We start from the raw sequence: 12,306 nt of genomic DNA, 5'->3' as shown, positions 1-12,306 counted from the left end.
CGCACTCCGGAGATTGGGGTTCGATTCCCAAGCTCGGCCAATTTCCTGCTCGGTTTTATTTATTTATATGGTCTGACTAGAAAGGCTCATTAGACTAATTGGTTAAGTAAGCAATTAACTAAACTCAGTCATACTTACTTGGAGCATCACTATACGATCCCTTTAATTGGTTACGTGGTTAGTAGCCAAAGTACAATTGGCCACGTTTGAAATTCGCGCACTGTGACGTCACGACCGTTTCGACCAACTGAAAAGCGTGACATTTCTGTCGACAGCTCCAGCTTACAACGATGAGGCATTAAAGGCTTCCGCCTTAATAACGCGAAGAAAAATAATTTCACTCCAAAGAAAACTGGGGTGAGATGGGAATGAAACCCTCGCCCGTTGAATCCCGAGTCAGACATGCCGCCCCTAGGCGATTAAGGCATGTTCGATTTTGGCTTTAGCGTGGCCTTTGTGCCTTGTTCGACAGTGTCCGTGTCTGCGAAGATATATGCGAAGATTACTTCAAGCCGCTGAAGGGACCCATTCACTTTATCGCGTCATGCCCTTAAGGAGGTATACTTGAGTACCCCCGAATTGTTTAGTCCTTGAATAGGCGATAGGTGCCTTTGTCTTTTAAGGCGAAAGCCTTTAATGTCTCATCGTTGTAAGCAGCAGTTGTCGACAGAAAATGTCACGCTTTTCAGTTGGTCGAAACGGTCGTGACGTCACAGTGGGCCAATTTCAAACGGGGCCAATTGTACTTAGGCTAGCAACCATGCAACAAACTGAAGGGATCGTATAGTGGTGCTCCAAGTAAGTGGGACTGAGCTTAGGTAATTTCTTAATAACCCAATTAGCCTAATTAACTTTTCTAGTGAGGCCACATAAATAAAAAAGTGACGAGGAACTTTAGCGGCTAAAGTGCTGAAAGGTGAAAGCCTGAGTGCTGCATTCTGCTACGCGATTGTTCACTTCACATTTTGTTGGTGCATTAATTAACTGCCAATTAATGACGCTTAAGCTTCGCCTTTAGGAGTGGAACGCGACAGCGTGTTGTAGCGCTGCCACGGAGTCCATTGAACGCCACCACCCGTTGGGCGCGATGCCTTGCCCTTTGAACGCAACGCTCTTTAAGGAAAGTAAATGGTGCAGTAATTCTCTGTCGTCTCGGTGGACACCTGAGCCGCGCTGTACAGGAAGGGAGGAAGTGGAGTGAAAGAAGAAAGAGGGGCCTTAATGAAGAAAATGAAAATTGTATTTGGGTAAAGGAAATTACGCATTAACTGTCTCGCATATCTCAGTAGACTCTAGTCGAAAATTGATTTGAGGAAAGGAAGTTGCGCAGTAACTGTCTCACATATTTCAGTGGACACCCGTCAAAATTCGCACGCGGTGACGTCACGACAATTTGGACCAATCTGAAACGCGGACAAATACGCCTTGCTCGTCAGTAGATTGGTTTTTGAGGAAAGGAAATGTATCTGTCTCGCATACCTCGGTGGACACCTGAACCTCGCCGTAACGGGAAGGGAGGAAGAAACGAAGACACCGTATTCACTAGACGCACCTTTGTTCATTCCAAACCATCGAGTTGGCATGGCGGAGTGGTAGCGTGCTCGACTCGCACTCCGGAGACCGGGGTTCGATTCCCAAGCTCGGCCAATTTATTACTCGGTTTTATTTATTTATCTGGTCTGACTAGAAAGGTTGATTGGACTAATTGGTTAAGTAAGCACTTTACTAAACTGAAACTTACTTGGAGCATCACTATACGATCCCTTTAATTGGTTGCATGGTTAGTAGCCAAAGTACAATTGGCCCCGTTTGAAATTCGCGCACTGTGACGTTACGACCGTTTCGACCAACTGAAAAGCGTGACATTTCTTGTCGACAGCTCCTGCTTACAACGATGAGGCATTAAAGGCTTCCGCCTTAATAAAACCGAGTAGGAAATTGGTCGAGCTCGGGAATCGAATCCCGGTCTTCGGTGTGCGAGACGAGCATGCTATCCACTCCGCCATGCCAGCGCGATGGTTTGGAATGAACAAAGGCGCGTCTAGTGAATACGGTGTCTTCGCTCACTCCCATCCTCCTCCCTTTCCTCCTGGCGAGGTTTAGGCTTCCACCGAGGTATGAGAGACAGATACATTTCCTTTCCTCAAAAACCGATTTACCGACGAGCGAGGTGTAGAACCGAATGGGCGATGGCGTTCTATGGACTCCCTGGCAGCGTTGCAAGACGCTGTCGCGTTCTACTTAGAGCCGAAGCTTAACATCTTAACCAAACATCAGTGACCACACTTTAGGTCAAAAAAATGCCCCCCTGAATTTTGACGGCTGTCCATCGAGATATGCGAGACAGTCACTGCGTAATATCCTTTCCTCAAATACAATTTTCATTTTCTTCATTACGGGCCCTCTTTGTCTTCTTACGGTGCGATTCAGATGTCAACCGAGATGACACAGAATTACTGCGCCATTTCCTTTCCTCAAAAAGCGTTGCGTTCAAAGGGGAAGGCATCGCGCCGAACGGGTGGTGGCGTTCCGTGGACTCCCTGGCAGCGCTACAACACGCTGTCGCGTTCCACCCGTAAAAGCGAAGCTTAAGCGTCATTAATTAGCAGTGAAATAGTATTCAGGCATTAATCAGTAATTAGGCATTAATTAGTGATTTCTCATCACTTAACAATTAGTACTCGATTATATGTGACGCCACCAGTGCCACAGAAGCAGCGAAAGTGGTGCGGAAAACGCTTTCGCCTATACGCGCTTTAGACAGTCAAAGTGCCCCCTGAATTTTATCCCTTGGATCTAGTTGCGCCATACCCACATGAATTCTCAAGTACCAGACAGTTTGCAAAACACCGTGAATCAGAAACAATGACGCTACATGGTAATGAAATGTGAGATTTCGAGAAATTTGTGGCAAAGCTATTGAACGAAAAAACGCATACAGATACGTGTATGTCGGGCAAGTGAAGCGATTATTTTTTAGAATGCGATCAGGGATCTGCACGCTGTATTGCATCCAGTAATGTACTTCGTTGCAAATGATTGCAAATGCGCGCCTAGTTCACTCTCGTTGCAAACACGCACGCATACAATTACAAGAAAGATTAAATATGCGTCTTCAAGAAACATACTCACTATTCCAGCAGGTCCATTGAAAAATGAGTTAACATTAGGTGGTTGAAATCCGGAAAAAAATCGTTTCTGGTACGAACTGTCAGACAGGATGGGCTTTAGTTAATTTGAAAATGTTTCTTATTATGTAACTAATCACCTAACGTTTACTTGTCGACTTTTTAATTGGCATAGTCTGGTTGTTAGGGCCGACAGGGGAGTTCGTAGTAGCAGGGAAGCCGATTCTGTATAAGCGTTTGAAACGAAGAAAAAGTCGCAGCGTGACGAAAGTGAGTGCTTTGTTTTTGCCCAGTAAACCGAAACTGATTCATAAGTCACACAGGAAGTTCAGTGCATATGCAACCCGCGCTAGTCAAAGGTTATAATCCGTACGACGCCATATTCGAGCTGCTTGCGGCGTTTTACCATAGTATGCACTGTCTTTTGCTTCGCCGCTTAGTGCAAGAAAAGGATAGGCATCGCTAAATAAGGAACAGTCAATTTAGCGTACGCTTTCTTCAATGTAGCTTTGTACACGGGAGCAAACGTCAGCAAACAGCTGAGACGAGTTAAGTATCAAGCCGGTTAACTGTGTCATATTTAACTTCTCGAGAATTACAATCAGACACCTTATTCATTTAAGTATATGTATCTCGTCATATGTAATAGAAATATCAGTTTTTAGATTTTCATAAAAGGGCCTGTCATCGGCGTTACCGCGCTTGAAATTTCTCGCCAGGGCAGGCGTCAAATCGCAACGGCAGAGTTAAGGAGCTTCCTTGTGTAATTCTTAGCCGCCCATTTCTTACTACACGCCTAAGGCTGCGAGAGTGAATCCGAAATACCATAACATCGCGCACTGCGATGTAACTGCCCGTGAAAGAACCTCAGTTAATTTAAATTAATCCGGAGCAGTCAACTGCAGCGTCGGTCATAACCAATGTGTCGTTTTGGGAGGTTAACCCTTATTGGTACAGAGTTGTTCACATTGTGAACTGCCAGGCAATTCTCAGGGGGCGTTCTAAATAAATTTTATTTCTCAGTCGGATTTACTATCCTCCATATTGCAAATAGGGTGCTTTGTTATGTCAACTAGAGAAGGCGCAAGTAATGTTTCTGTAAAAAAATCACCGTAGTGGAATTTACTCCACAATTTTACTGAATACTATTTATTTACTGAAATCTGAGGGTAAATATCAACTTTTTTCCTGATTTTCTAGCGAAATGTGCTTCTTCGATAAAGTAAATGAATCAACCATTCCTAGGGTATTAATATCACAAATCCTTGAATTTTGTTAAGCCAGTTTCCAGCTGTTTTGATAATTTGTAATAAATTTTGCACCTGCGTGTAAAGAATTATCCACTGCTGTGCTTCTTTGAGAAAAAAAAAGGGGGGGGGGGGGAGAACTGGCTTTCTTGTCGCCTGGCTCTGCTATTTATTTTGAATCCAAATGATAAATGACACCCTAAAAGATCAAACCGCTAATATTACATTTCGTACTGGGCGGCACAATTGGGGAAACTAGCAACGTAACCGCGTTCAAGGCGAAATGATGATTCCCACCGTTCTCGCGCAGGAGACCAATGGAAGAAAGTGCGGTGCGTGATGAACCCGAGTTTCTCGGGCGCCAAGTTGAAGTTGATATCGAGAATAATCAACGGCTGTGTGAACGACATGCTGGAAGTGCTGGACGAACGGCTGGCGAAGAGCGAGACCTGCGTCGACGTATCACTCATGACCCAGGGGCTCACCATGGACGCCATCGCAAAATGTGTTCTTGCATGGGAGGTGCGTTGTTTAAAGCAGCCCATTCTCAATCATTACTTGCTTTTGTTTTCCCGAAAAGAAAAAAACGCCTTGGTGTTGCATTTGGCGCACTGGTTTTAAAAGTTCGGTGAAAGGCTGGTCTTGCACTGAGCATTGACGCTTTTGCTGTCAATCGATGAGTGTTACCTAATTGCAGTTTGTGCTGGAAGAGTTTAAAACAGAAAATTTTGGTTTACATGGATCAAGGATAGGAATTCTAGTGAAGGCATATCTGTAAGAGCAAGATAACGGAACTCAATCATTCGGGCTGATGGAGTGATCTACCGTTACAACTGGCTGCTAACGAGAAGCTGTATTTAAGGAACAGATCGCTAATTCAGCTAAAAGGCGGCACTACTCATTCCACGAAGTGTTTAATTCGCGCTCGCCAAAATATTCCCATTGGTGGAGTACATTCCCTTTGCGCTGAGTGTTCGCACATGAATCTGCGGCGGAGTGGTGTGTTCTTAAATAGAGAGAGGGGGCGTGAAAAATTCATGTAAATTAAGAAGACGAAAACAATAATCGTGCTTAAAGCTCCTTTCTTTTTTGCTGGAACACATTTGGGTTGATAACGCAGAGTCAAATATGCCGCACGTCTTGAAATTAGACCGCGTGAAATTTGGCAGCCAGTATTTAACTTGCTGAATTAATAGCGCGTAGCATACATGGCTACCTCAATAATATGCCAGCTATATCTTAGTGAGCAGGCGAAGAGGAAACGCTGTGAAATCAACACATTCTTGCCAGCACCTACGGGCCAGATTAAGGAATTCCGTTGCGTTATTTTTGTTAGCAGTCATGAAAACAGTTTCACGCTCGGTACCAATTAAAGGAAGCTTAAACGGTTTTTTGAGAAATCGAAGTTACTCGAGAATTCAAATCTGTCAAGCTTCTAGATAAAGCATGGAAATTATTTTTGCAATAGCATTTAAAATGGCGACATAATCGTCGATTAAAGCGGCGACGATGTTTAGGCTTCTCCTCACTACGATGGAGGAGTGCGAGGAAGCTCGGCAGTGACGTCATTGTTGCCGAAATTTTAGATGTTCGCTGTTTACGCCTGCATGCTGCTGTGCGTCGTCAGATGGCGCCAAACAATGCATCGTGAGCTTCACCTTCGATGGCGCCGGTTTTCTTCCATGGAATAGCCGCTTCGCTGGAAACGTAGTGCCCTCATACGTGACGTCATTATCGGGGCATCTGCCAGTCGCTGTGCACCTCAGAGAAGCTGAACGCTGACGACGACTTTATTCGGCGATTACGCCACCATTTGAAATGCTAGAGTAAAACGATCTCACAGGCTTTACCTGCACATTTTGTACATTCGGCAACCTTAAACTCATCCAATTCTAAAACCGCTTCACTTGCCCTTTAAGAGCCTGCCCGTACTTTTTATTTCTTACTTTTTAGCGACACACAGCACGGGCAGCGGCCATCAACTCAGAAAGAGGTTGAGAGGCCGGCATCGCAGATTTACTCTAGCTGCTATGCTGCTGTTTTAAAGTCTGTAATTTTTCATTACCATTAATGCCACCGAATACCGCCTGTTTACTGGCAAGTCCTGGATTGGGAACAGCTGGGGATAAGAGTTAATGGAGAATGACACATTAGCAGTCTGCGATTCGCTGATTTCATTGCCTTACTAAACATGACGGAAGCCAAGAGTCAGCGAAACCAAGGAGCATAGGAGATTTGTAAAAAACGTTTCTGGTGTTCATCTATGGGAGATTAAGAGGGTAATTATTCATACCCACGGCCTCGGACTTTTCACGTCCGGTGCTCTACCAAGCCACTCAGAAGATGAACTGCAAAGCAAGAATAATGAGTCAGTCAGAGCAGAACGGTTTGTCTAAAAATGATTGTGAAGAAAACCAAATTAATGTCGTATAGTCTGCTAAAGGAACAGCAGTTTCCAAATAGTAGAGATGTGCTGGAAGTGGCAAAGGAATACGTTTGCTTAGGGCAGGCAGTAAGCCCATATCCGGATCATGAGGGTGGATTACTGATAAGGATAAGATTGGGGTGGCATGCATATGGCAGGTTCTGTCAAATCATTAAGGTCAGTTTGCCAACATCCCTCAAAAGTAAATAATGTAGCAGTTGTATCTTACCGGTACTCACCTATGGGGCAAAAAACTGGAGGCTAACGAAAAGAATTCAGCTTAAGGACAGCGCAGCGAGCTATGGAAAGGAAAATAATAGGTGTAAAACTAAGGGGCAGGAAGAGGACGGAGTGGGTGAGAGAACAAACGCAGTTTAATGACATCTTGGTCGAAATCAAGACAAAAGAGAGAGACCCTATGATGAAAAAACAAAGAATTTGGCCGTCGTTTAAAAATCGCTGTCAGACTACTCTGTGCGGGGAAGGCGATTTGGGAGATAAAGATGGAACCAGAAGTGCGCAGAAAAGGTGGAACAAAAGAAAAAGCGAAGATAAAATGTGGCCATGAACTTCGTACTAAGCTGCATCGGCGAGATATTATGTACCACATGAAATGATGAAGTGCATAGTTCGACAAATCGACTAAGAAAGTTCACAGCGTGAAGAATGCATGAGGGCAACACGCAAGGTAAAATCAGAGCTTGTTAAGATGTCCCGTGCCTTTTAAATACGCGAGCAGAAAATTCATTGCATACCTATGTTGCCCAGGGCAGGCTAAGGGACTTAAGCACTGTCCGGTGCCAGAGGCGCTGGGGAGAGCTTCTCCATGCAATGTTCATAGTACGCACGCTCGTCAGCATACCCAGTACACTGCAGCAAGATATGTTCGACGGTTTCGATCGAGCCGCAGTTGTGGCTAAGCGCACTCTTTATTTGACCGAAACGGTATCGCAAGATGTTTTTTTCAGAGCAGTGTTCAGGCGAAGTCTTTCTTTCTTTCTCTTTATTTGTTGCTTAGACGTTTGCCTAAGAAGGGGCTGAGGCTAAAGGCACAATGTTGCCTGACAGGGCCTCAGCCACCTACTACATGACAAACTAACGTACAAATTGCAAATTATAAAAGTCCGGCGGGCCGGTACAAAATAGTATCGTTGATAAGGAAGAAAAAAAAATCAAAGAAAAGTAGGCACAAAAGTAAGCGTTATACAGAGGAAAATACATACACACTCAGCAAAAAAAAGACAGAAGCGCTTGACAAAAATTTGCATCATGAATGTACGATGAGTATATAAATAAGAAACAAAGACCAAGACATACATGAAACACTACATTAAATAACAAAGTTCTACCTAAGGCTTATTCTAGCCTACTGAAAAACAAAGCATTATGGACATATAGGCACAAACAAGAGTACTGAGATGCGAACACAGAATCAGTAACTGTGAATAAAAAAAAGAACTACAAAATGGTTGCATGAGAAATTTTAGTGATTGCTATAGGTGACATCACTACAGAGAAGAGCTCCCTTACATTCATTTTTGAAAGTGGAGAAGGGTTTACTGTAATTAATATTTATATCTCTTCTATTGAGAATTCTGATAACTTGAAAAGACAGTCCTTGACGATCATAATTTGTCCTTATCCTCGGCATCTCTATTTCCGGGTCTCTGATAGCGTACAAGTTTACTCTGTACGCTATCAGAGACCCGTCAGTGGTAAAGTGCTTCATGATGAGAAATCCTGAGGTGGAGTCTTGATCTGATATGTGGGTCGACTGAGTAATGAAGTTGGTAGTGATGTGTCGGCAAGCTCCAGAGCCGACACGTTTCTTCTGAATCAAACATTTGAGCCATTTTGGACGCATAATATTTCGGAACAAAGTGCGAATGGATCTACTATGTTGGTGGCCGTTACGGGCTGCTTCATCTGCTTTTTCAGTGGCCAGAATGTCAAAGTGTGCTGGTATCCACTGAAATGTTCTGCCGTGGCCTGCGGCAATAGCCAAAGGATGTAGATATCCAATGTGAGGGGATAAGTAAAGCAGAAAGTTGGGCTAGTTGGTAACGATTCATCTAAAAACGGCGCACAGACAGACCACGGAAAAAACAGGGAGAACGGACAGGTCCTGTCCTGCCGGTTCTCCCCGTGTTTTCCGTGTTTTTCTGTGCGCCGTTCTAGATGAATATCAAGGGAAACGAGCTAGGAATTGGTTTTCTTGGGCAGGTTGCATAGGATATGCACAGATGCTTTGGGGTCGGTAAAGGTAACCCTTTGGTGGAGGGTTTGGCGCAGGATAGAGGAAACAGCTTCTTTAATGCCGTGAACCTCAGCTGTCGTTGAGGATGTCCGCGCTGAAGCAGGTAAGAAAGGACACGGCTTATGGCGGGCATATAAATGCCACCGGGAGAAGTTTCTTGAGTAGTTGAACCGTCGGTGAAGATATAGGTATGTTGCGTATATTCCTCGGTTAAGTAGGCGAGAGTAGCTTTTAGGTGCGATGCCTGTGGCATGCGGCTCTTTTGATGCATACCTGGAACAGACTTCTTCACCTTTAGAGGCGAGAGTGCCCAGGGGGGGGAAGGTAGTCCCGATATTACGCACGTACTACCTACGTACGTACGTTCATACGCGCGCGCGCGCGCGTGTGTGTGTGTGTGTGTGTGTGTGTGTGCGTGTGCGTGTGCGTATGCGTGTGCGTGTGCGTGTGCGTGTGCGTGTGCGTGTGCGTGCGTGCGTGCGTGTGCGTGCGTGCGTGTGTGTGTGCGTGCGTGTGTGTGTGTGTGTGTGCGTGTGTGTGTGTGTGTGTGTGTGTGTGTGTGTGTGTGTGTGTGTGTGTGTGTGTGTGTGTGTGTGTGTGTGTGTGTGTGTGTGTTTCACCCAACGGGACGCTTACGGCCGTTTCTGGTTTTGTTCATTAATATTCCCATCACACTACATTAACGCATATCACTGGTTACGGCTGGCTTCCCTTTCATCAAGCAAGAATCAGAACTTGGCACAGCTGGTGGTTCCGGTCCTTACACTCAATCAACCAAATGATCAGGCAGGCTTTTTCGCAAAGGATACATACAATGGGCCATATTCGCACTATCGATCAGGTGATAGAGAAATGCGCAGAATATAACCGACGCCTATATGCAGCCTTTCTTGAATAGGAAAAAGCATTTGACTCAATGGAAACCTCAGCTGTCACGCAGGCATTGCGTAATCAGGGTGTAGAAGAGTGTAGAAGACAGTTATATGCAAATATTGGAAGATACCTGTAATGACTGCACAGCTACCATAGTCCTCATTAAGGTGAGCAATCAAATTCCAATAAGGAAGAGTGTCAGGCAGGAGGACACGATCTCACCAGTGCTATTCACCGCCTGTTTACAAGAGGTATTCCCATTCTTTAATTGGGAACAGTTCGCGATAAGAGCTAATGGAGAATGCCTATATATCTGCGATTCGCTGATGACATTGTCTTGCTAAGTCACTCAGGACATGAATTGCAAAGCATGATCAATGAGTTAGACAGGCATAGCAGAACGGTGGGGGGCCTAAAAAGTAACATTCAGAAAACCGAAGTAATGTTGAGGAGTCTAGGATGGGAACAGCAGTTCGCAATTTGTAGCTAGGTGCTACAAGTACTAAGGGAACATGTCTACTTAGGGCAAATAGTGACCGCTGATCCGGATCATGAGAGGGAAATACCTAGAAGATTAAGGATGGGGTGGAGCGCATATAGCAGGTTCTCTCAGATAGTGAATGGCAGTTTGCAAATTGCCCTCAAGAAGAAAGTCTACAGCAGCTGTATCTTACCGGTACCCACCTATGGGTCAGAAACAACGAGCTGGCTGTGGAAACAAAAATGATACGTGTAACGTCAAGTGATCGGAAGCGGGCAGACTGGGTGAGGGAACAAACGCGGGTTTATGACATCCTATTCGAAATGATGAGGAAGAAATGTGCTCGGGCAGGGCATGTAATGCGAAGGCAAGATAACTAGCGGTACTTATGGGTAACGGATGGGATTACAAGAGAAGGCAAACGTAGCAGGGGGCGGCAAAAAGTTAGGTGGGCGGATGAGATTAAGATGTCTGCGGGCATAGGGTGGCCGCAACTGGCAAATGATAGGGTTGGAGAGACATGGGAGGGGCCTTTGCCCTGTAGTGAGCGTAGTCCGGCTGATGATGATGATGGTGTTAGTGTTCTGGCGCTACGTTCAGCACATGACACATGACATAGTCTCGGCGCCACGATAGAGGTAAAACTCGGCACAGGTATTATGTCTTCTAAAGTGAAACTGCCGAATGTGCTAAAATATCCGCACTAAAAACGCGCTGTTTTCTACCGTCACTCGCAGCAGCTGCCAATGTAGGCGCATGCACAACTGCTGTGGTCTACAAAAATGCAGGTGATTTCGTGCCGGTAGAGAAAAAAAGTAAGGAGAAAAAATTGATACGCGTTATCGACAAAAAATGCAGCTCATTTTGTTAAACTACTGTATGCTTTAAAAATATGACTGGAATGCAGCAGGCGCAGAGGTCAGTAGTTTTTAAATGTCAGTTCTCGTCCAGTCACCCGGCGCATCGAAGCAGACGACACCGAAATTAACTGGAGTTGCTTACAGTTGGCCCAGTTAGCTAACACACGACTCCTCTGTCTTATGGAAGTTAGTGTCTTTTGTGCGTCGTCAGGTGCCGTGGAAAAGTGCTACGGGCGCGCCTAAAAAACGCTTTCCTCCCTCGCTAAGTTGTGTTACGGCGCTGCAATCGGCTCAGAAAACATCGCAGGTTGCGCTAAAGTGCGATGATGGTAAAAAATTTCGTCGCGTGCTCAATGGTGTCAATGTCTGTCACAAGAGCACAAAGAAGCGCTACAGGCAGAGGTGTCGAATATGTCAGAGAGTGTGTCAAGTGGCCATTCGTGGGGCAAAATTTGCGAAATCAATGCGACTTTGTTAGGTCGTTTTTCCGCACACAGAGGCATTCACTTCTTTTCAAAAAAATGCTGTATTGTGCTTTTTCCCGACCTGTGCGTTCCCCACCAGTGCAAAACTGAGGACAAATTGACTACTTACCCTAGCGAGTGGCACACGTTTGCTACGGAGATACTAATGTTTAAAGCAATCAACTTCTATTTAGCTAAGATTTTATTGTCTGCAAGCTTTTTAAAAGCTAAAGAGTGAGTTTTTAACTGTCCCTAAGGTGTGCTAAGGGTTGTTTACGCAAGCCAAAAACTCTCTCTCATTCGAGTTCCTTTTCTTTTCCCGTGCAACAGCCTGGCTCCCAAAGGAACCCGGAAGACCCATTCGTCAGTAGCTTGAGGAAGACGTTGACTGAAGCCGACACGCTGATTTTCAATACCGCCGTCGCGTTTCCACCATTTCGATACTTGGTTCCCTGGGTGTTCCCCTACGTCGCTTATGGCAAACTCTTCGCGCACATCTCTGGCCGAGTTTACGACGTTATACGAGCGCGAAGAGCTCAGCCTGTAGCGCGACACGTGGACATGCTGCAGC

The 12,306-nt window shown here is 45.2% G+C and overlaps 1 protein-coding gene across 2 annotated transcripts in view; it reads left to right on the top strand.

Annotated features, from left to right (window-relative positions):
* LOC149361225 (cytochrome P450 3A24-like) overlaps positions 1-12,306 on the top strand; it is a 28,061-nt gene that overhangs the window by 15,010 nt on the left and 745 nt on the right. For both annotated transcript variants that reach the window (XM_089569471.1, XM_089569470.1), the window contains exons 4-5: positions 4,686-4,897; positions 12,066-12,306. The exon at positions 12,066-12,306 is cut by the window's right edge and continues 745 nt beyond it. In XM_089569471.1, coding sequence (XP_089425597.1) covers positions 4,686-4,897; positions 12,066-12,306 — 453 coding nt within the window. The remainder of the gene's footprint in view (positions 1-4,685; positions 4,898-12,065) is intronic.

This window comes from Amblyomma mixtum, chromosome 2, assembly GCF_055824585.1.
Source record: "Amblyomma mixtum isolate Tamu chromosome 2, ASM5582458v1, whole genome shotgun sequence".
Classification (NCBI taxonomy): domain Eukaryota; kingdom Metazoa; phylum Arthropoda; class Arachnida; order Ixodida; family Ixodidae; genus Amblyomma; species Amblyomma mixtum.
Note: the sequence above shows the minus strand (reverse complement) of the source record. Positions and strands in the feature narration are given on the sequence as shown.